Consider the following 24988-nt stretch of genomic DNA (forward strand, 5'->3'; position numbering starts at 1 on the left):
AAATTTTAAACGATTTCGTCGAGCGGTTCTCAAGTAAAGAGCTAAAATGTAAAAATTGATTTTTCTCAAAACTTTTTCTTTCTCTTGTAGGGGTGTCGTTGCACGTCGTTAAAGTCCCTCCCTATGAATTGTCCCTATGCAACATGTTTTGAGAGTAGAATTATACGGCACAATAGATATTTGTTTTTTTATAGTAAAATTATACGTAAGTTTTTATAGATTACAAACTTATTCTCTTAATACGATAACTTTATTTTTACAGAGATATCCTTTCATCAATCTCTTCTTTTTCGCGATTTTGAGAGATTTTGATCGGATTTTTCTGATTATTATATATCTTTTGCTATAAGAAAATTGCTCCTACAGCAAAATAATTAAGCTTTGAAATATTTAAAATAGCATTCACATACTGTATTTTAAAACAATATTTAATTTATTGGAACAATAAATTTCGTTGGAGGAAGCTACGTGCCAATGAATTGGCAGCAGTTTTTTAATGGCGCAGATAATTATTGGCAATTTGGGAAGGAAAGTATACGGTTTATAATCTAATAAGACTTGTTTTATAACACATCACATAAATAGTAATGCAATAGTTTTAATCATATAATATCTACTACATTCAAGTTGCTTATTATTAAACATAAGTTGCGATTATAAATATTTTTCTACGCTGGCATTATAAGTACTAAGAATTATATTATAAACGTCATAAAACGAATTACGGAAATATTTTTGATACAGAAACTTTCGAAAATACTGAGCGATTGACAAAGTCCGTCAAACGAGGGTCAGAAAGCTTCTGAACGATGGGCTTCATTCTTTTGTATATTATAGGCCAATATTCATTAGCAATAGTCAAGGCTGCTTGATCTGTAATAAATTTAATTTTGTTTTACCAAATTTTTATGACTTCTATCTGACTAAAAAAAAATGTGTTGTTGATACAATATAAAGGCTTTTTATAAAACTCACTGAGCATCGGGTCTCCGTTCAATAGATCGCTAAAATAAACTTTCATTCCCTGAATTTCTGGATCGACGATTAAGTGTTCGACGATCCACCTGTCGTTCTCAATACGACCGTCCAAACTCCAAGTGGCGGTCAGGCCTACCATGCTCACGTTAAAGTGTCCTATTCAGAATTAATTATTTAGACATTATAATATGATGATATTAATTTTATTAAAATAAAAACGCAAGAATTTTCGATAAGAAAAAATAAATTATCGTGGCGTTTAATTGTATATACCTTTGCCACCAATATTGAAAGAACCTACAGATCCATCGCTCTTATAATCGCCCTTGATGAATACTTTTGGAATCTCGACGTCCATTTCCAAATGTATGCGATTGTCTGTAAACTGTGGTCTCACTGACAAGAATTTCGTTTTGGCTAGACCATAGATCTTTGCGTCACGTACTACCATGTAGCCAACGAACTGATTAGTCTCAACACTGTTCTCCACCATTTCCACATCCAGAGGATCGAGGACAGGTACATTTAATTTAGGAATACCTTGATAATAATAAAATCATAGTATAATTATAATGCGATATGTTTGTACATACAAAATATGCAAGGGCTTGCAGGGTTTTACATGTAGGATCTAATCCATATAATATGTAAATCTAAACTGGATGAATAAATAAATAAATAAATAAATACATAATGTACGTTTTTCCAAAGCCCGCAAAGGATATAAACTTTCGTTTACTATATAAAATATAAAAATGAAGTATGTAAAGACCGATCAGATTAATATTTTTTGCAATTTGCAATGATTTTAATGGACTGTGTTAGAAATGAGTACTCAAAGCTGTCGTTATGTGAAATAAATTGATACCTTGCACGAATGTCATCCATGATTCTTGGACAGCATCGGTGATGCAAGAGTTATAATCACTGTCGTCTCGCTGGCAGATTTTTACACTTGATGCTAAACGTGGATAAAATTTTGTTCTTAAGTAAATCGTAAAGATGATACATTTTAAAATTGAATTTGTTAATTTATTCCAGGTGAAAAATTAATAATTTAACAAACAATCGATTTTATGCGTCTACAAAAATCGCGCGCGATTGATGATTGCGAACAAATATTTTTTAAATAAAAATAAATAATTTATAACGATTTTTGTCGTTTGCAATAAAAAGAATCAAGAATATTTTTTTAAGTCTACAATGTTTACTCACGTAAGTTATAATCATTTTGTACAAATGCACATGACACAAGTGCCACTAATAACTGCAGTGCACAGTAAAAAGTCAAAACTGATTTCGACAACATTGTGAAGGCAAAACGCACAATGATATTTTGAATCAATTGAAACCTTCCTTTATATATAGCTTCTATTGCGAAGACATTGCAAGCAATCTTATCATAAGTGGGGAGTTACCTTAAAAACTTGCATCTCATTTGTGAAATGTTGTAGTTTCAGATTTTTTGTAAAATCCAATGCGTCCGCCGGTTCACCTTCTAAATTTAATAATATATTGATGATGCAAATATTGAAGAAGTATAAACACATAATCTTTGTTTTGTTTTTTTGACTGATTCCCGATTTCACAAGTTAATTTCCGCGTATTATATGTATATATAATTTATTTGCACATAACTTTATCAATGATTTTCAATAACGAGATTAATAATAAGGCATTATTATACTCGACCTTTTGAACAGAATCAAAGTATTAAGACATCATATGTAATAATGCTACGCACTCCTGATGCAGATATAAGAGAAATCACTTTTAGAAGACGCGTCAAAAATACCAGAAGATTGTTTTTACGACGCAAAAAGTCAGTTGATAGTTTTTTGCCACAAATAATACTTGCCTAAGCTATTAGAAGCGGAATTTTTCACTGAAACTTTGTTGCAGAGATGTAAGCATATTAGCATAAGATTATTATTTCGTATTATACGCCGCGTGTAGACTTTTTTGTCTTCCACAAATGCGCAAAATTGGCTAAGAGAAGATAAATAAGGTCAAAGGATCGATCGACAAGATACAAAATGAAAGACATGTAGGCATATTTCTGTATTTTTCTATTTTTCTATGACTTTCGATCCCAGTAGCGTAATGATATATCGTACACATTAGGATTCTTGGTCTCTCACTCTGGGGATATGAATTTTATTTGCATTAGGAATCGAACAATCAACGCACGAATAAGTTCTGGAACGCGAGTGTGTATGCACCTTTCTAAAAATATACATATTTACAAACATTCTAGTTATTCAGGATGCTCTGTTAATTTTCTTTTCCTTCTTTTTCTTTTTACAAATACGTGGATGCATATAAATACGCCATATATTGGACTTTGCTTCCGAATTTCTTCAACTTTTGGTGGCCTCTCCCGTTCCTCAAACAGTTGATGATCATGGAATGTATATATATATATATATATATATCATTTAATCCAACGTGTTAAAATTTGTTAATTTTGAACAAAAATATATACTATGTATCTGTTTATTGTTGAAATTAAACAAGAGAAGCAATTCGAAACGGTCAGTCCAACAATGGAAACAATAAAGTCAAGTAATAGTCACACATATAAAGCTAACGTGTTCCACGGTATTGCTTTGGTCTCTTCGTTTTAAGACTTTTTCCACTGCTCAAACGACGCTTTTATCTTTTACTAAGCTGATCGATACTAGCTATATATTTACACAACATTTTATATTTTTTTCTATAAAATAAACGACACACAAGTAAACATAAAAATTTTTGAATGACGTATTCAAAAGAATTTTATATATTTGTATATAATAGCAATGTGGGTATAAATTATATATACCAAAGTCGACGTATTCAGAAACCTCAATCTTCTACACCTCATTGTCTATTTCTGTAAACGATAAAACAAAACGTATATATATATATATATATATATATATATATATATATATTATATTTTGTTAATCAAATGTCGCCTTTTCCATTTCCAGACACAACAAGCAAACGTATAATAATTATATTCAATGAAGAATTGCCATCTGGTCGCTATTACTTATAATTTTGTTTCTTTTTATAATATACAGATATAGCGCAAACATTTTTTTCTTTTGTTTTTTTCTTCTTTTAGTTAATCTAATTTTTTTGTGCACAATTTTCCGTTTTACGGCATGAACATGATCTGCAACTCCTTCTGAAAGAATCATGCGCGTGAAAAAAGAAACGTTGTTATCTTTTAGTTTCACCAAAAATCGCTTCTATCAAAGTTGTATTGTCTCGGCTTATGTTTGAACTACATCTTACGTAAATTTATTATTCCATTCGAATGAAAGTTATATCATATAAGGATAACGAAAAGTTTTTATGCATCGATTTCTTCTAAGCGCGTATGCACATGAGTGCGTGTCAATTCTTTCCAAATCTCGCGTAATTTTTCGATGCCGTACACGACGTGCGAATTCAGCTGGACGCTTGGCGACAACTGATATGCGGATTATTAACATTTGCACTGCCCCTATATAGATAGGATTATGTGACATAAATGTTTTACGGAACGAATGAAGCAAGAGCCGCGCTTATATCCCTATTTTCCGTTGTCATTTTAGTCATTTATGAATGACTCTTGATTCAATAGTTCTCTATCCAAGAATAATCTTTTAAAGTAACATTGCTCTTAGATAATTTTTTACATCGTGTATGATGCGCGCGATATACTACAGGGTTTGTTCTTGTTCTTCTACTACAATAGTAATTGAGATATAATTATAATGCATATACTTAAATTTTAATTATGACAGTCTATAGGTTCTTAATTGCCTTCATACATAATAATTTTAACATGTAATTATTGATTAAAGGGTCAACCACGATTCAATCAAACGCAATACTACAAAAGCTGATGAAGCAATAAAATCTAAAGTTGGATCAAAGTGGTTCAGATTCAATATTTCTTTGCGTATTTTATATGTTTATCATTTATTCTTCACACCTTCAACCTTCAAATGAAGCTTGAGAAGTAAATTTTGCAACAAAACGGACGAGTCCAACAAGGTGAAACGTAAAAATCGCGCGAACACGTCGAGAAACGAGTGCATTTCTTGGGTGCAGCGGATATATATATATATATATATATATATATATACATATATAAGACTGGGTTATACATTATAGTTTACAATAATTATAATCATCCTCTCGCGGAAGCTGCAATATTATATCACACCCAAGGTAAACAAGCGTAAGGTGCGCATCCCTCGTAATTGTGCACGAGGGGCAAAGAGTGCCTGCCTCTGTGTCAGTGATGTCGGTGGGTCAGCGAGTCGACTTGTGAGCCCCGACGCGTCGGTAGCTGCATCTGTTGCTGATGCTGATGCTGCTGCTGATGGGGATACAGGGGATGGTGTTGCGCTGCCAAGCCAACGCTCGACGGCCTCGGACTCGTAGAGTGCTGATGCTGCTGCTGCTGCTGTTGCGGATGCAGTTGCTGCTGCTGATGATGCTGCTGCGGGTGATGGTGCTTGGATTGATGCTCCGAGCCCGTAGCCACGTAAGAGAAGAGACAGAGCACGGAGTAGCAAATTTGATCCGCCTGGAAAAGGGATGTGCGAGTTTTTCGTGAGGCTTTTTGAGATTTTACTTCGTGGGGATGCATTATGTATACGTTTGACGGTGGTTAGCTGTCTTTTATAGTCGTGCTGTTAATTAGATTCTCTTTTAGTCAATTTGTTCTATTTGTTCAATTATATATGAGCTATGCGGATCTACGGTGATTGATTGATTATTGATCTTTCTTCCATGAGTTTTGAGCATAACTTTATAGTAGGTTGTTTGATGAAAAAGTTTTTAAAATCTATTTTAATATCCAGATAGTTTTACCAATACAAGACTGCGAGCAATTGTAAATGATGATTTATTAAGAAAAACGTGCTTTGGGTATTTCTGCATACCTATACTTATAACTCTTGCAATTTGAAATATTATCTTATGAAAGAACTGCGTTTTCTTATGACTAAGTTTGGCGTTATTTTATGAACTATGTGTACAAGTTCATAGCGTTTATATTCAATGCATGCTTTATTTACATACATATACATACATACAATTCTAACGTATACGTTCAAACAATATACACAGAGTAAAAGAAAATTTTATATTGAAAAATGAGAGACAGGTGTCGTGAAATAAAACAAGAGACGAGAGAAATAAAAGAAAAACTTACACAGCGCAACGGCGCAAAAGTAAAGGAAAAGAAAACAGTGACGTCATGCAGTACTTTTGCTATCGGACTGTTCTACAAGGCGAGCCTCCGCTGACAGTTGCATGGTTAACGCAACCGAGAAGATTCTGTGCATGCAACGAACTGCTTCGCTGGCCTGTTGCGTGCGAGAAAAACCAAGTTTGTTGTTTTTGTTTGTGTCCTTTATACACTTTTTAATTCATTTTTTTTTTCATAATGTACAACTCTATACACTACTGCTCTAAGATTATGTCTAGTATATGTGAACAACAACGACTAACAGATTCGTATTTCTAATATGTATATAGTTTATCATATGCTTTGAAGGTTTTCATTACTCACCATTTGGGACTTATATTTACGTTGAATTATTTGTCTAGTCTTAGGATCTGGAAAAAAGAGAAGAGAAACATGAGTGATTAATAAACTGTTTGCAAGAACGGACGAATTATAAGAAAGACATCTTTCATCAACTATACTATATCATGAATTTCAAAAGTGAAAAAATTTCTTTCATCCCTCGATTTGTTATAGTAACACAGTAGTGGACACTCACTGAACTCTTCCAAAACGAAGATTCCACCCTTCTGAGTAAAGCACTTGCGGATATGCTCGAGTCTTACAAAAAACTGAAATCAACATCGATTGCAATTAGTCGGGGCGAGAAGTGACTGCCTGGATTCGTAATAATATCCTAAGCGATGCGTGCAAGTTGTCGTTGAAAAAAAAAAATTAAAAATAAAATAAAAGTACACTACTTTGTCTAAAACTCTTGTTTGGCACACACGCAAAAAACTACGGAACGATTATACGTATTCGTGGGCAGAAAACTTCTGTGCGTGTGTGTATGTGTGTGTGTGTGCGAGTGTGTGTGTGTGAGAGAGAAAGAGAGTTTGTGTTGATGATTTATTTCTTTTGTAAAACTTTTGAAAAATAAACGTGTGGTATATCTATATTTAATTCGAGTTTCGTGGTGGTATTTATTCACTCAGCCATGCGTTTACGAGAAGTCAACATCGATAATATAATATAATATAAGAGTTGGCAGGCCGTGTGCAAGTTTCGTGTTCAACAATGCACATGTAGAAAGTTGCATTCTGTGTCTTGCGATGCGTCACGAAACACGCCCGCAAGTATATTCGTCGACGCATCGCAGCTCACACCGACATCATCGTGCCCCCACATGACATAAACCTCGCAAAAAAGTCGCAGTCCACAACCTCGCGATGCAAAATAATTCGCGGCGACACATCAGAAACTTATAACGCAACACGTGCAGCGGCATCAGCATGCGGTGCAGAGGATATGATTGCAGGGTCAGTGTATTATGAATAAAGCAGCAGAGGCGGTAGGATATTGTATAATGGGTTGTGGTAATAAGAAGCTTTGAGGATCGAGGCAGCGAGCAGCAGCAAGAGCAGCAGCGACAGGCATTAGTATATAATACAGGCAGGCAGGAGGCAACTCTGGAGATGGCCTAAACTCGTCTTAACTCGCTGCAGTTGCGATATGTAAAACACACCCGCGCATCGACGAACTCGCATCGCGCGTGTAATACAGCTTCTATAAGAGGTGGTGCGCTCGGCTACCAATCATATCATTGTAGAGTTTGTAACAAGTGTGGAGAGACGGGTTGATAGTTATATATAATAATATGACTTATGGGATTCGGCGGTGCCGGTGGTAGTGCTTCGGGGGTAACGCGATGATGCTGCGATCGTTCTTTTTGTATATTTTGAGAAAATGCGGCAGATGGGGGTGAGAGGAGGCGACCAGTTGAATGTATGATTTTTATTTTGAATCTGTATAAGAGAGGGCTTTGATAACACTACCATGCTTCTCTTTGACTCGTTGGTCTCTGGTTTTTGGTGCGACACATTTGCTGCGCTATATATACGTGGGTGTGAGTTATAACTTGAACTTGGCTACGACTAACCGAGAGTGACGAGCATTAACAACGTGCGCGAGATTTCAAACAAGTGTTTTTTTTGCATCTTCTGTTAATTATCCAAATAAAATAATACAGGAGAGGGTTTAATGCTTCTTTGTTGAAATCATGTTTACACGACTTCGTTGTAGGTTATCTATTATTTTATCCTGGGGTTGTATTTTGCAATATACTACAATCGCGAAAGCTTCACTATAATATATATATATATATATATATATATATATATATATATATATATATATATATAGTCTGCATAGTAGAGAATGTTCACATAGTATACTTTTATAGCAGGCTCGAAACATGCGAATTCAACCATTTGACTATATTTTGAAATGGTAGTTGAAAACATGATTCACGGATCTGTTTCTCAAGTCAAATGGTCGGATTCGCTTTATCAAAATGCTAAATAAATAGACTTTTACAGTGGAAATAAAAAAATAATGAAGAAATAAAGGTACCCCGAAAAATATAGAATCAAAATAGTAGAGAGATAAAGAGTAGGTGCATCAGTCATTTCGAGACTCGATACTGTCCTACACTTTTAGAATAATCATTTTTGCATACTTAAAGTTTTACTGCGGATTCAAAAGGTCAGGATCAATACGTCATATCAGTCATTCGCAAATGCGCTTAGATGTACAAGTCGAACGTTTTATTATAACAAATGAAAGAAGAATAAACGTACAAAACAAAAGCATCAGTTAGCTATATCGTGTTTTGTCGTCTGGTAATAAGAAAAAAAAATATATATATATATATATATATATATATATATCATAGATTAAGCTCAAAACGACAAGTGTATAACAGATTATTTTCTAGATTTTTACGAACGTAAGTACATCCTTTCTAACAAGTCACTTTGCCTTCTCCAATACCAGCAACAATTTAGCGCATTAAGCAATCTCACCGATCATTTGTTTAAATTCGTGCACTACTGTTTTGTTTAATGTTTGTTTTTATTTCATCACCTTATTGGGCGATCAAAAATTGCTGGTATGAGAATCGGCTGAACGACATATCGAAATATAACATTTATATCACAGCTAACACCAATCATTATATGATAGGATAAATACAATCATGTGGACAGAGAAGATCAATTAATGTCGATGCAATTTTTCTTTTTCTTTGGTGTGGATGGTAATACAAAATAATACTGGCGTTTAGAGTATATGTATTAAAGTATCTGTTAGTCGTAGGAGTGTATATTATAAACGAGGTGTTTCGTGTGTGTTTCGAATGAAAACAATAAAAAGGCAATCAAATTCAGTTTGTCGTGTAATCGATACCTTCGTAACTTTACAAACTACCTATTTTGTTGCAAAATAAAGATATATGCGTATGCCAATCGTTCTATTATTGTCTGTTGAATAATATATAGACTTAGGCAAAAAAGCATCTCTCAATATCGTTTAAAGTCAAATACAGGTATAGAAGCAATACATGTTTAGTACTAAAAATAAAATATATATATATACATATATAATAATATGTCGTCAAGCATTTTAAACAGGCCTCAGTAAAGCAGTCTATCTTAAAAAATACTTCTTTGTCTGTTTATTGTATACACGGTAGATAGATAGTTTATATTCGTTGAGAATCATTTGACTTTTGCATGATATATAAATATAAATAAATATATATATATATATATATATATATATATATATATATATAGTTTGAATTTTATTCGATTTTCGCTAAATAAAATAAACACTCAAAACAACATTCATGCGTTTTTCGAAATGAGAACGAGTAAAGTTTACTGGATCTTCGGCAACAAAATTTTTCTATGCAAAACGATCTCTGCAGTATATAAATATAGTTTCTATTCAACGATCCGACGAACAAAAAAAAGGAATAATAATAACGTCAAGTGTGTTTGTTTGCGTGTAATGGGTGTCTACGTACAGAATAGTATAAGTATATAAGTGGGGAAATAATAGTCGAGAATAATAATCAGTATGAAAGCATTTCCGAAACACGGCCAACATTAACAAATGATAGTTGTATATATAACGAACTATATAACGAATGGTATGTAAGGCGATCAATAAAATAACGTATATACAGAACAAAAAATCGAAAAGTAAAAGGTATACAGTATATATATATATATATATATATATATATATATATATATATATATATATATATATATAGAGAGAGAGAGAGGAACAAAAAAGAAAATATATCATGTCGGTGTGATCATGTATAAAGTCAATATAATAACTAACAAACATAGTGATAATTTGCTGTACTTAGAAAAGTAATACAATGTTATATATGCGTGTCAATTAAAAAAGTAAATTTTTAATAGTACCTCGAAATCCTGCTTGCCCACACACAGCCAAGGGCAATTGATCCGACGCACGGACGGGTCAAGAAAACAGAAAAAAAAGAAGTTTCAAATTATAATCCACCTGCCAGTCAGTAAATGCACGATAAAGAAACGGTTCGGTGTACCGTTTTTATTTAATTTTATTTAATCATTTTTTTACACTAAAACAGAGGATTGAAAGAGTCACGGATATCAAGGATTCTGATGGGATAAGAAGACAAAGCGGGGACAAAACGAAGATTATGAGATTCAGAGACAGAGAGACAGAGGAATTAAATCTTTTCTTTCATTGAACTCTGCTGATGTAGCGTTAAAAATGTACAGGGCTGCTAGTCAGTCATAAACGTAGGTTGAAAAATTAGCAGGGCAACAAAATCTCACAGAAAAATAACCTTCTGTATACTTTGACGGCGCCAATAAAAATCGATTATTCATACATAAATTAGTTTTAGAGAACAGCATCATCAAATCACGATTATTTGTTCATTGTTCAAGGACCATCTCAAAAGTTCCCTAAGCCGAGAGAAAAGTCTATTGACCAAAAAACTTTGTAAATTTTTTTTCTTACAAAGAGGTGTGTCAGATTGTTTCGTCGAGATGCTTGTATATTTAAAAATAAAAAACATTATATTTATGTGTAACACACACACACACACACACCAATGACTTATACATTTTGGAATATCTATTCTATATATCATGTGAATGTATTATAAATGGAATAAGTTTACAATGCGATTGCGTTTTGAGTGATGTTAACGTTTATGCTTATTATTTATAGTATAGTATATATAATATGAACCGGTGAATAAACTTTCCTCATACATAACCACGACATAGAGAAGTCGTTTATCGCATCCATAGCATTCAGTATACAAGATTTAAAAAAATAACAGCCATTATATTTATGTGTATCACAGTATATTTTTCAAGAATGAAATTATGTTAAATGAAAAAAAAAAAATATATATATATATATATATATATATATATATATATATATAATATATAATTATATGGATACAGATTAATGAAAAAAAAAAACAGTATAGTCATGAGAGACAGACAGAGAGACAGAAAAAAGAGAATAAAAATATAGGGAGCAAAAAATCACAAATTTCAATCATCTTTGTTTATAATACTCATAAAGATCGGTACTCATGAAACAGTAAGTACATATAGCTATATGAAAACTGAAAAATAAAATAAAAATAAAATTTTTGAAGAGTCAATTAAAAATGCGTATATTATTACAATTCCTGACTATAAATAAATAAAATGACGTATCGTCTTTACGTGACAAAAGTCGTATTAATGTCACATAAGGAATATAATACATCGCTTTATACATATTTATGATTTAAGAATTCGATATTACTGTGATGTATAATGTATATAATAATATTATATAGTATAAAATGTATAAAACAGATAAAAGTGACTGTATAGCTGCACATCGAGCTCCATGCATAAAGACATTGAATAATGCTCAAAAAACGGAATGTACCCAACATAAAAAATCGGTGTATAATATGTTGTTACCGAAAGAGAAAGAGAGAGAGAGAGAGAGAGAGAGAGAGAGAGAGAGAGAGAGAGAGAGAGAGAGAGAGAGATCAAAATATATAAAGTGAGAAAAAAGGAAAATAAAAGATAAAGAGGATTTTAATATGCACAGTTAAAGACCGTTCGAAGTATTTTCTCTTTTCGTTGACCAAATAATTTTGATATCTAATTCAACCACATTTCCCTTCGACTGTTGCAGATGCAAAACGTAAACTTTCGACGTGAACTGCTCAGTGATTTCAGTAATTTTTTGAGAAAAAGTATCGACAAGCGCGCTAAAGAATAACGAAATGAGGACTTCATAGTCAAAGTGCAAATCATGGCCGTTTCACCTGAACTGACTCAAGACGATAGCAATATTTTTTTTCACAGTATGCAGGATCTGACAGTAGATTATTCAAAGTTATTGTAAGTTGCCGTTAGAATATTATGAAGTATTGTTTCAATTTGTGAAGCAACATAATTCCTCATCTAAATGATCATAACGAATGAATGTAAATGTAATCTCGAATTTCAACTCATCTATAGCTGTAGATTTTATCGTGTAACTATTATATGAAAGATCCATTATGCGATCATGAAATTTGTCAAAGTGTAAAATGTGAAAATTTAACTGACATATACATAAGTGTTTGACTTTACAGCCTTGATGTATCGTCAAAAATGCTCTATCTAAATGTGCTTTTGCAGAACTTAGTAACTAATAAAAGTCAATCGCTGCTCTTCCAAAGCTTTGTGCGTTCTTTAAATGAAGACAACAAGTGAAGTATATATATATTATTTTTTCATCAAATACACTTCGAAGAGTCATTACATAAAACTGAGAGAAGATACGTACATATACATAATTAAGCAGTTTCGTGGTGGTTTAGCGATGGGAGATAATATTGAGTGGTCCTTGCATCAATGCAATTAAAACGAAAAAAAAACATAGAGAGAATTCGATAATTAAATCAATAAACGTGTAAAAAGAGTTACAGAATACAAAGAGTATGTATAATCGGCAAAAAATAATTAAAATCATAATTTTCTCAATAAGGAAAGACTAATAAAAGTAAATTTTCAATTGCTTTCCAGAGATCTTTTTAATCATAGTGTCAGTATATATATATATATATATATATATATATATATATATATATATATATATATTTATTTATTTATGCTAAAAAAATCGTCTCCTACTACGATTTTTCTTATAAACAATTTCTCTCCAATCGTTCAGAAGGATTCCCTTGAGTACGTACTATATAGCTCAAGGTGTATACACTAATTATATATAATATGTAAATACTTAAGAAAAAAATTATAATTAAGGTATTATCATATATAAATTCATAACATAAAAGCTTGATTTCCTCAGTGCGCGCTGCTTATATGATATAACGTAAAGACAAATCGTATATATAATTTATATATAGATATAAAGGGTAATTAATATTAAGGAACTCACCATAAGGAACGACAGTATTAATAGGGATTCAAATGAAAATAAAGTAGGATATATATATATATATATATATATATATATATATATATATATATATATAATACGCAGCTTGACTAGCGATTTCAAATGAAAAAGAAATGACTAAAAAAACCCAATGTGGTTTTGTTAATATTAATGGGAAACACTAGTACAACGGTGAAACGTAAACGTATCGTTAGAAACTTTGGGAAGAGATAAAAATAAAAATGATATTATTATTGCGAGCGGTTATATCAGACTTGGGCACCTTTCACCGAAAATATAGTACCTAAGTATTGCTCAAACTTTTCGAAGTTCAAGGCAAAAGCTGCCCGCCGTTGTGATAGGAAGAAAACATTTTAACAAAAAGTCGGTAACCAAGAGGAAACTTAGGAGAGACGTAGTATGGAGAGGACTCTTGGGATCTGAAATGGACCAGAGAAAGAGAGTATCATATAACAGTAAAAAAGAAGACGTAGAAAAGATAGATAGATAGTCATGTATATAATGTAGTATAGAGAAGTAGTTCTGTACGTTACCTTGCTATTGGCGAAGAGAAGACCGATGCCCTCCATGCAGACCTGCAGGAGGCCGCCCTGATTGGTGACCATGTCCTGGACGGGAAACTCGCCGCCGAGCTCGACGTCCATGTTGGCACCGCGACCTCGTGCCGCGGCCTTCTCCATCGCGTCTTTTATACAGTAATATAGGTCTTTGCACTGCAATAAACGCGATCACATGTATCTTCAGTCTTGGGTTTATTATAATAATACACGCATCGATTTGCTTCGCTAAGACGATCAGCGCATTTATCACACGGGAGGACTCCTTCACGATCCAGTTTGATGGAGAAGTATCGATAACAATAACAGATAAACGGCTCACCTTTTTGGTATAATACTTGTGCAGCTGCGTCTGGCCACCGTTTCTCCTCCAGAGGCAGAGCACCTTGGTCTGGGGGCTGTAGGTCATGTTGACGAGTCGCTCGTACCACCAGCGCTCGACGATGACGCCGTTTACCGAACGCAGCACCAGACCGTCGTGACGCACCTCCAGGAAGCGCAGGTCACCCTCGGCGTTCGTGCCAGCGTGTACCGTGAACGACTGCCTGTGCATCTGACGTGACGTCAGGGGCTTCAGGTCTATGTCGTTTCCTTGCTGCACTCGTCGAGTCTCGTTTAGTTGTTGTACCGGAATGAACTATGGATAATAAGTTTACGATGGCTGTTACTCACGAGGTCTTTGATTTGATCGAGGAGTTGATTGAGCTCCTGGCTGTAGATGAGGCCGATGTGGCTCTTTCCCAGCAGTCGACGGACCTTCTGCCCCACGTCTTTCTTCTCCACGTTCAACATGACCAGTATCGCCGTGAGATTGTGCAGTAACGTACAAAGAAGCCTGTCCTCGTCGTGTTCCAGCCTTCGTCTTTCGCTGTCGCTTAGACTCTTATACCTGCGGACATTAAAAACGTTCGCATCCGAGAGAACAAACTATCGACGACCAGTTTATGTCGCACAACGTACCTTTCCATCATTTCACCGGGTCCCTGATCCATGCCGATCATGTCGCGTTCCTGGGACACGGCGTCCAAGAACGCGTCCTCCCAGAACTGCATCTGATCCCAGAGCAACGAGCGCTCTTTGCCCAGCAGACCCACGAAGAGATATGTTCTCGCCATTTCGGGACTTGGACTCGTGGTCGAGGGTATAAAAACGTTGCCCGCCGCGCTGAACTTGCCCAGAGACGACCTGCTGCTCGACCAGACGCTCGCTGTGCGTTGCTTCTGACGCGGAAACTGGAAAGAATATCAAGCACGGTCACGTATAATCCTAATAACCGTATAATTGTTTCTACTCGAGAGTGCAGTGGACTCACGTTGCCCTGCTCGACTTCGCTGTCGGAGACGGTGCTGCGGAAGGACGCCTGGTGCGTCCCCCGGAAGGCCGGATTGGTCGTGATGCTTCCGCCGTCGGTCGATAAGGCCTCGTTGCTACCCGCCGCGTTTCCGCTCTTCGAGTCGGAGTCAAAGGACGTGAGCTTGCTCAGCAGGAACTTCTTGTTCTTCATGGTGAACATGTCCAGGAACATCTCGGTCGTCGACTGATTGTCGTCGCTGCTGGTCTGGGACTGAGGACGCTCCAGTCGGACCTGAGGCGGTTCCTGCGAGTAGGACTTCTGGGATGGGTCGTAGGCGGGATGGTTGGGAGACTGCGGGGACGCCAGGTTCTCGCGGCTGCCGAACGGACTGGACGCCTGTTGCGAACGTCAACGATATGAGTACTTTTCAAACAAAATTTGGATAATTAAACAGCAAAATTGTGAGATCTGGCGGGCATTGTATTACCTGAGACATGAGTGAACTGTCGAAGCCACTCTCCGACAGGTCCTTGCTCCAGTAGTGCGTGTGGGCAATCTCCATCATTTGGAACACGGAAGCCAGGCCTCCGAGACCGAAATTCCAGTAGGTGACGTCCAGACCGTGCGCCGCTGCCTGAAGGCACTTTAGCATGCCCTTGTAAACGGGCTTCGTGATGCACTGAAATTTTATATATAGTATGTTCAAACTTTTCTCGCGCGAATTTACAGGCAAACATTGAATTTTCTTTCAATCACACACATTCATCAAAGTCATAAATGTTTGAACGAACCAGGCGCAAATGTGGACTTACCACATCGTCGATGTGGTCGTCGGGGCTTATCTTCCGGTTCAAGCCCTTGTTGAGTTTGGTCACCATGAAGTCTCGATAGCTTTCATCCTCCATGAGCTTCTTCAGCCTGTTGAATTTCAACCAGCCGACGCCTTCGCCTGCCATAACTTGGTTTATCACCTGCAATGACGATTCAGCGTTACATTGTACGGAATCTTTATTGCACTTATTCATCATCATAACATTTTCAAACTCACATCCGTCAAGAAGGCTTGATTGTCCGTATTCGTGTTCGTCCTGTCGGCGTTCTGCTGTCTCCTGAGTTCCTCCTGATTGGCCTTGTTCGACGAGTGCTTTATCAGGGAGGTGCGCTCCACGAGACTCGTTCTTCCTACATCGCAAACCGTTTGATTAGTAAAACTACTTCATCATTCATTAAAATTATACCACATCGTATCGTCAAAGTGCGTACCTTTGGAGAAAGGCCCGAAAAGCTGTGACTTTTCTTTGGACTTTTGCGATTGTGGGAGTACAGTAGCATTTTTATTGGCATTGTTCTTACTGCCTGTGAACGACAAAACATAGTGCACGTACACGAGTGCGTGAGCAAAAGGTGACTTCAAAGTAAGCGTGATCATGATAATTGATCGGTAATAAGAACTCACCAAAAAATCCGCTGAACATGCTGCTGGTCTGCTCGGCGATACCGTTGAGGTCGCTGCTGATGTTGCTGAAGAAGTCGCGACCGATCTCTCGTCTTCCTGTCCTGGCGTCCGGCGTCACCAGCTGTGATCCCGAATCCTTGCGCTGAAGCATTCCGCTTGGAGGCGAGTGAGGTGGCGATTGCTGCGAGTCTCCCAGACTCTGAAACATCAGAATGTGAAGTAGAGTTTGCAGCATCGTGAAACGATTTTTGAGAATATGAAGACTCAAAGCGGATAATATCATACCTTGAGCAGTCCTTTCTTCGCAGCTGCTTCCTTGGCACTCTTGGTCAGGTCGCCGAAGGTGCTCTTGCCGACGTAGGTCAGGTCGTCCAGGGTGTTCTTGCTGACTCCAGCTGCCGTTTTGCTTGCCTCGAGGGCTGTCTTGGAAGCCTCTTGCACCGATTTGCTCGCCTCCCCCATGGCCTTCTTCGTTTGCTGTGTTAGCTGCGTTGAGGATTTGAAAGAGTACATGAAAGTATTTTGGTGCAGTTTTGGAAAATATGTGCGCAGTGAGGAAACTAACTTGTTCGAGCGGAGCGAATAGGCTGTCCTCCCCGGCTTCCGAAATCTTTTCCTTCGCGTGGTGCTTCAGCTGTAGTGTGTTAAGAGACGTTAAAAATCAATTTTGCTATGCAATGGTTATATACTGACACATAGACACATGGGACATTGAAGTAAATCGTATACACATAATTATAAATTATAAATATATAATATCAAACAAAGTATAGAGTTGAAAAATTAAAGTTATAATCAGGGTAAAGTTGATTCGTTGCCCTATTAAACATTTTCATAGAAAAAATTCAACGTCTGGCCAACTCCAGGACGTCCCTAGAAGATTCATAAAAATCGTTAGAGAGAACAACACTTCTGTCGAGCCATATATAACTTGAGTGTTATTATTTTACGCTTTTCAGTCTCTGTATTCGACGATCAGCCAGATTACGAGGGTATCGCACCTCCGACGGATCGATTTTCATCAAATAAATGTCTATTTACAGAACGGTTATAAAGCGGTTTTATCGCTTTTTGTACTCGGAGCTAAAATTGTACATGAGAACAATCCGAACTGATAAGCCGGATCGTTTCCGTTTATATCACACTGTAGAATCTGTCATAACTTCACGAGGCTGATAAGCGAGACTCGTGAAACTATGGAAGATATGATTTACATAACCAGGTCCTGAACGCAATTATTTTTAGACTTTGATAAAAACAGCAGAGCCGCATGCGCGCGATGCTCTTCGCAACTGAGCTGCATCGCGAATAGAGAGACAAAAGCGGAGTCGAAAAGTCGGGCGCGCGAGAGCAGTTAAAGAGCTCTACGAGAGACAGAGTAGAGACACGAAATGATGTTATGCGATTTCAAGACTCTCACTCAGATCCTACATTTGTGGGCTATAGGCCGCTCTACGTTGATGTTCTTGATTCTACGCTAGAACATTAGATCCAATATCGTAATGCACCTTGGAATGACGACTTGAAAAATTAGAGAATGTGCTTGTCGAGTGTATTATGTCGCATGCGTTAAAATTAAAATTTTGTAGAATTGTTTGATGTGATCAAAATCATCATTCTCAGGCTTCGTTGAAACTTTCTAGGGCAACTATCGATCTATACCAGGTAGATTGTCCACACAAACACTGTAACGAAACTAAATTCTACGTGAATCTACTTGATATAAAATGAAAAGAGCAATTAAACGAAGACCACACAAAAATAAAAAAGCCTGTGAAACTGTCTAACTAACTCTAATACCGACTACGGGTACAAAAAATGAGCACAATAAGTACACAAAAAACATAAAAAACATAATGCGCCGCGAAAATCGTCCTCGATACGCGCGTTAACGGCAACTTCTAATCCGAGCAACATAACTCTCTTATACTCTCGATGGCAAATCCAATGAAACTGCAGCTACGGGATGTATTTAAAGTAATCGTGAACGCGCTTCTATCTCTCGCGGACAGAGCAAAAGTTCACATCTGCCAGGATCGTTAGTCAGCAGGATAAACTTCAAAGTTCAAATTGTCTGCGTCGGGTAATAGCAGCCGACTAATTAGAGCGCAACTTTATACATCTCTCGCGAAACTCGATTTCACACCCTCCAGCTTCGCGACTCTATCGAGCGAATCAAATTTAATTCAAACTCTAGACGGTAAATGTAAGGGGGCTAACGCAACGCCGAGATGAGGACGATGATCATGACACATAATAGGAGCTGGTGATCTACTACAGGAAAAAAAACGCCACGACGATGTGCACACGCATTCACACCTTATCCATATGAGCGAGAATGCCGTCCTGACTGCTCTGCCTCGTAGTCTCTCTAACTAGGTCCTTCGCCTGGCTGGCCAGCTGCTCGAATAGCGAGCCCTGCGAGCCTTGCCTGAGCACCCCGTTGCCCGTGCCCGAGCCGCTGCCGCTGCTTCCGCCGCTGTTCTGGCGTATCGGCACCGTGGGCGACGACTGCTGTCGCTGCGTACAGACGCGAGCTGCCGCCGCGGCTTCCGAGGCCTGTCTGGCCAGCAACGGGCTCACCTGGTGCGAGCTGAAGCTCGAGGTGCGCGCCAACACGTTGCCCACGCTCGGCTGGCGCTGCAGGCACGTCGGGCTTATCGGCGGCACCTGTGTTTTTTCCGGAGCGCATTTTTCGCTTTTTTATAACGAGCTGCATAGTCGTGGGATCGCTGACTTTTATTTGTTATTTTGTGGGTTATAAGTATATTCGTGAGATACAGATGTGTGTTTTATTAATAGCAGACGGCTGTGTGCGGTGTTGTTTGTTGAGCGAGTGTAATAATAGATATCGTATGTATAATAGAATATATATTATATATTGGAGAAAGTAATATGCAAGTTCCATAAGTTCCACAGTTCTGTGTGTGGCGGTGTATGTATCTCGTGCAAGAAAGTTTTCAATGTTATTATTGTAAAAAAGGTGCACATAGTAGGGCAAAATTACGATGCGATATAATACGACAGTGCGTGAAAGTAATGATCTACGGTGCTTTTGATTTATCGTTGCGCTTAGGCCATAGAGACAGAGTATACCATGTACTTTTATCGCAATGTTTCTCAGCTAACTACTCTTGTACTTCGATCGTAAAAACTACGTGAGGTGTATTTCATGGGAGATTACGCAATATCGCTATATAGAGAAAATAATACGTGTAACAATAAACAATTAAAACTTCTTTTTATCAGGCTCAAAAACAAAATCAAGGAAATGAAAAATCTACCGACTACATAAATATATGTACTTTGAGTGTACCTTATCCCATGAAAGCTATGATGCTCGACAGAGCCATAAAAACAAGAAGATAATAAATCAAACGTGATGAGTGCAGTGTGGGACGAAGTATATGACGCAGGCAGGTTACAGGGGACGCATTCGTCAGGCAAACGTAGAGCGTATATACTGAAAAAAAAACACAGTAATTTTTGCTGTAAAGTCCGGTAGTTTTAACCGTGCTGCCACCGTAACGACTGTTCAGTAAGAACAACGGTGTGCCACTGGTAGTTTTGGCAAGTCGCGACTCGTAAAATTGGTCGCTTACGCGGGACACCAGCAAAAACGACCGAACTGATTCTTTAAAACTACTGAACTCTACGGTAATTTTAGCGAGTCTCCGTACAATGACGGATTACTGGTGCGATTTCAGTTAAAATGGCTGAGTTTTTTTTTCAGTGTAGAGAAAGAGAGAAAGAGCTGAGTATATGTAGAGAGCGAGAGGCACAATCGGTATGTGTGTGTGTGTGTGTGTGGGTTGACCGCACATTCGCCCACTCATCGATTGAGTTCAAAGCAGAACGACTTTTTCCTGCGAAAAATCTGCGCGCGTGTCTGACTGAACCTGGTTGTTTCTACTGAAAACTTGAACCTTTTTTGCACACCAGATCGGTGGAAATAAGTCGTTCTGCTCGCAAGATAATCGATCGCCGTATCATCAGCCACGCGAAGAATAGAGATAGTGCGAGGGAGAGTATATAGAGCACAAGTACACAGCGATAGACATTATAGATACAGAGTGTCGGTGTGCATTTATAAAGAGAGAGGTACGCGTTGAAAAAAAAATATAGTCGCTCGCTCGCTGACTCACTGGAGTGATAGATCTAGAGAGGCGCGAGGTCCGGGAAGTGGAGGGTCGCTCCGTCTCGACAATGTGATGGCCCGCGATTCCGAGCTGGCCTAAAGAAGCGTTATGTGCGCTGAGGATCGTGCGAGGTGTCGTGGTCGTCGAGGCCGAGTCTGACTCGAAACTACCACCTTCCGTCTTATCCTAAAGGATTATATGTATGTATATTTCGGCATCATCAGATTTTTCATTTCTTTTCTTATGTTCCTCTACAATTATATACTTTCTCTGGGCACACCCTCCTTTTCTGTTCCCCTTTTACTTGCACTTTTTCTGACTCTGATGCTCTATTTTTCAACGAATTGTCATGCGAGTACGAGATAGAGATATCTGTTGTGGTTCGTATACACGCCGTGAGATGTACAATTGTATATAACCAAAGCTACAATAAACGGTGCATTTACAAGGAAAATTGTGATTTTTATAGAGAGAGAGAGAGAGAGAGAGAGTGTGTGTGTGTGAGAGAGAGAGAGAGAGAGAGAGAGAGAGAAAGAGAGAGAGAGAGATACATAAGTCGCTGCAATTTTGATGTAGAGGTACGGACGATGCACAATATTTTTATACCGGTAGATTGCAGAGATTAGCAAAATTCGCGTGAGTTTCAAATTTTCGCGCTTCAAAATAAAGATCTCGGTATTTTGCTAACCTCCATCAATGGTTGTTTGCCAATATAGTATAATCGACTGTATAGTGATTGAAATGGATTTCGAAAGAATATATTTATATATATGCATATGTATAAATGATCAAGCTTCACTGTGAAAAGGTGCAATGCATAAATATCTGCATGTATTACAATAATAGAGTTCATCTATGGTGGCCAATATGCGCGTGAAATAGTCTTGTTCGGCGATAATTTGGAAATGATGTGAAACAATGACGACAAACTATATATATATAATATGAGAGAGAGAGAGAGAGAGAGAGAGAGAGAGAGAGAGAGAGAGAGAGAGAGAGAGAGAGAATGAGGGGAGTGCACAGTAGTACGAGTCATTGAATATATAGAATAAACATTATTCATGTATCGAACGGATCAGTCGGTATCGTTTATGCGTGTACTCACGTTGTCGCTCTTGGCGGTTTGCGAATTTTCCGCGAGCTTGGCGGCCAACTCGACCTCCGAGTCCCGGTTGAAGCTCGGACTGCTCAGGTCGCTGTGACTCGACGAGGTGCTGGGCGGACTCTCCGCGCGAGCTTGCGACTCCTCCTCGACGCCGGGGTACTGCAGGGAGCTCGGAGGGTTGTAGATGTTCTTCGCGTCGATCGACAGCGACATCGGCGGCGGATGCGTCACTGCGAGTCGATCGAATTTTTATTAGCGTGAATGATTCCTGCACTAACCATCGATCAATTTTTAAAGCGTATACTCACAGGGCGACAGATCGGAACTGGCCATCTCCGACACAAAGTCGCTCAGCGACGAGTAGGACGAGCTGGTGCTCTCGGCGTCCTCGGAGTCCGAGCCGCTCTCGTCCGTCGGCTGGCTCTCCATCTCCTGCATGGCTTTGAGGGCGTTCGCCAGCGAGCTCCCGTTGTCCCAGACGGGAAAGTTGATGGGCTCGAGTGAGGGCGCGAACCACTTGGCCTTGTCTCCGATCTGCGCGGGGTCGTACACCCCGGTCTGGACCCGGAGGAAGGCGACGTTGCTCGGCGTGAGGGACCACTCGGCCAGGAACTCGACGGCCTGCGTCCTGGCGAACCTGTCGAGGAACTGGCTGGTGCGCGGCCTCGAGCGCAGGAACGAGTTGATCTGGAAGGCGACGACCGGTCGGGGGTAGAGCCGCAGCGTCCTCGTGTGCTCGGTGAAGTTGGCCAGGAGGTTCTGGGAGTTGAAGAACCGCACCATGGCGACCCTCGTCGCCACGTCGACAGAGTCGACGTCGTTCCCGTAGATGAAGGGGTTGAAGACGCCGGGATTGTTGGACTGGGGCGAGCCCTTTTGCGAGGGCGGCGCCGAGCCCATCTGCGAGATCGCGAGGGAGGGCCGACGGGGTGACTGGGTGCCCGGGGAGTTCAGAGGACTGTGACCCACTGCCGTGTGGTCCAGGCTCGGCCGGTGCTTCGCCGACGACACGCTGGTCAAACAGGTGCGTACAAATTGGATATTTTTCTTTCTTGTCAACAAAACTTTCGACGATCTTGAATATATGTTACCTCAAAGTCGAATGATGGGACGCGGTGCTCTCCCTCCTGCTCTGCGGCGAGTGAAGCTGCGAGCCGGCGTTCGACGGCGTCGCGAGGTGAGGCTGCGGTATCGACATGCTCCCCATCGCCTGATGAAGGACATTTTTACGAAACTTTTTATCAACTTTTCTCGTTAACGCTTTCTTTCGCTATCTTGTACCTACGGCATCTCATTAAGACTACTCAAAAACGCTACTTCTGCATGTTCTACTTCGGTTAAAAAATGGAGAGAGGTCTAAGACTACTTAAAAATATATACTATAGGATGTAACATTACGGAAGATACGGTCCATGCAAGCCATTTTCTGAGAGCTACGTACTGACTATCTAATGAAAAAACACGCAATTAAGAATAAGAGATATTTACACCAGTGCCTGCCTGATCCATCAGTTGCATTGCCTGTGGAGCGAGTGGGTAGAGAGGAGAGAGAAGATAAAAAGACACAGTTAGTGATCACATTAACGTTAGTTTATATGGTATAAGCGATTGAATTTTCATATAATATAGAAAAAATGACATCGACAACAAGGGTATATATATATATATATATATATATATATATATATATATCAACAAAAGCAAGCTTTCAGTCGAGAGACAAAGCAACATATTCCCCAACGACCCTCGCGGCCCCTCCCCCCCCCCCCACAATCGAATGATTATATTTATTAAAAAAAAACGCATCGTGAGAATGAGAAAAGGGACAAGAGGATAACCAACCTGGGTCAGATGATTCTTGAGTATGGAGACTTCGGGCTCGGGTAGAGGCGGCAGAATATCGCAGCCGTGGCCCGTGGGTGGGCTGATCTTGTTGCTGTCGAGATCGACGAGCCAGATGTCGTCGGGTATGCGGAAGTTCTTCTTGTAGAGGAGGAACGAGGCGGGAATGCCGATGACGAAAGGCGTCGGGGCGAGCAGCAACTGCTCGGCGCAGCTCATGCAGGTCGGGAGCAGCGGAATCGCCGGGAACATGTACTCCAGGGGGTAGATCATCGTCACGAACGCCATCACCGACATCGACAGTGCGTTGTAGTCTCGGGATTGCAGAAGGATCTGAATGTTCGATACGAGTGAATTCGATATTGTATATAGTATAGGTTCAAAATAAAACAGCCCAAACGCACCTTATGCTCGAGCAGGATGAGGGTGAGAACCTTGAGGCACATGTCGACGCCGAGGAGCTCGAGGGGCAGGTGCAGGGGAAAATCGACGAGGGAGAACCTCGTGTGATCCGGCAGAGCGAAGCACAGAGGCGGCTGTAAACTCGGCGAGAGTATCTCGACCTCGACGCGTGTCTTGGAGGGCACCGGCACGGGTGCGCTCAGCAGTCGCAGGATCCAGGTCTCGATCTCGCGCACGTCGTGCAGGACGATCGACGAGGCGCCCTCGAACGTCTGGCCGCTCAAGACCGACCACACGTTGTTGTCCCTATAAGGATGTTCGAGATGAAGATGAAGTTGGTTCGCCAATGCAGTACGTGACGAGATTATAGTGATACCTGTGCTGTCGAGAGGCGCCGACCTTTTGCGGAAGGGTGCTTTCGTTGCATGCGTCGATGAGTCTCTTCAGGACGAAAAGGCATTCGCGGAAGGTGGAAAAGAACGGGTGGTGGGATATTATACAAAGGGACGTCAGCGAGTGATTTCGTATCCTCTGTGAACAGAAACGATTGTTTTTTATTTCGATTGGGATCCCTCTCTGTTATACTCCATTTCCGCGGCGTTATGCAACTTCGCATAATCATATTGGAAGAAATCTCAATTTTCAGTTCCGCAAACTCCATCAGC

At 39.2% G+C, this 24988-nt stretch overlaps 2 protein-coding genes across 11 annotated transcripts in view; both read right to left on the reverse strand.

The window, feature by feature from the left end:
* Nucleotides 1–578: 578 nt before the first annotated feature.
* LOC100118917 (circadian clock-controlled protein) lies at nt 579–2901 on the reverse strand. Its single transcript, XM_016988191.3, has 5 exons — nt 2194–2901; nt 1847–1939; nt 1252–1518; nt 976–1134; nt 579–873 (listed from the first exon to the last, which is right to left on the reverse strand). Exons 1-5 carry the CDS (start codon nt 2285–2287, stop codon nt 722–724), a joined length of 765 nt encoding a protein of 254 aa, XP_016843680.1. The 5' UTR covers nt 2288–2901; the 3' UTR covers nt 579–721.
* Nucleotides 2902–3020: 119 nt separating this feature from the next.
* Nucleotides 3021–24988, reverse strand: part of LOC100118883 (MAP kinase-activating death domain protein) — a 30865-nt gene continuing 8897 nt past the window's right edge. For 3 of the 10 annotated variants that reach the window (XM_031925745.1, XM_016988190.2, XM_031925744.1), the window contains exons 6-30: nt 24700–24854; nt 24326–24629; nt 23922–24254; nt 23568–23600; nt 23171–23289; nt 22388–23091; nt 22080–22309; nt 20981–21160; nt 19155–19505; nt 17401–17469; nt 17121–17321; nt 16836–17034; nt 16643–16735; nt 16428–16561; nt 16192–16350; nt 15867–16058; nt 15398–15775; nt 15046–15317; nt 14758–14974; nt 14408–14680; nt 14062–14241; nt 10474–10482; nt 6753–6825; nt 6539–6585; nt 3021–5548 (exon numbers count right to left, since the gene is read on the reverse strand). In XM_031925745.1, the coding sequence (XP_031781605.1) occupies nt 5255–5548; nt 6539–6585; nt 6753–6825; nt 10474–10482; nt 14062–14241; nt 14408–14680; nt 14758–14974; nt 15046–15317; nt 15398–15775; nt 15867–16058; nt 16192–16350; nt 16428–16561; nt 16643–16735; nt 16836–17034; nt 17121–17321; nt 17401–17469; nt 19155–19505; nt 20981–21160; nt 22080–22309; nt 22388–23091; nt 23171–23289; nt 23568–23600; nt 23922–24254; nt 24326–24629; nt 24700–24854 (5199 nt within the window). In that variant the 3' untranslated portion in view covers nt 3021–5254. Of the gene's footprint in view, nt 5549–6178; nt 6333–6534; nt 6586–6752; nt 6826–10473; nt 10483–12892; nt 12952–14061; nt 14242–14407; nt 14681–14757; nt 14975–15045; nt 15318–15397; nt 15776–15866; nt 16059–16191; nt 16351–16427; nt 16562–16642; nt 16736–16835; nt 17035–17120; nt 17322–17400; nt 17470–19154; nt 19506–20980; nt 21161–22079; nt 22310–22387; nt 23092–23170; nt 23290–23567; nt 23601–23921; nt 24255–24325; nt 24630–24699; nt 24855–24988 lie in introns of those variants that run through there. The other 7 variants (XM_031925749.1, XR_004226985.1, XM_031925747.1 and 4 more) reach the window with 7 other exon arrangements.

The sequence above is a fragment of the Nasonia vitripennis genome (assembly GCF_009193385.2).
Source record: "Nasonia vitripennis strain AsymCx chromosome 3 unlocalized genomic scaffold, Nvit_psr_1.1 chr3_random0004, whole genome shotgun sequence".
NCBI classification, from domain to species: Eukaryota; Metazoa; Arthropoda; class Insecta; order Hymenoptera; family Pteromalidae; genus Nasonia; species Nasonia vitripennis.

Excerpts from the sequence above, each read along its gene's own strand:
- LOC100118917 (XM_016988191.3), bottom strand. The coding sequence starts at position 2,287 with ATGTTGTCGAAATCAGTTTTGACTTTTTACTGTGCACTGCAGTTATTA. Across the intron at positions 1,519-1,846 it reads ATGGATGACATTCGTGCAAG|GTATTCCTAAATTAAATGTA; the intron begins GTATCAATTTAT and ends ATTATTATCAAG. Across the intron at positions 874-975 it reads GAACGGAGACCCGATGCTCA|ATCAAGCAGCCTTGACTATT; the intron begins GTGAGTTTTATA and ends AATTTATTACAG.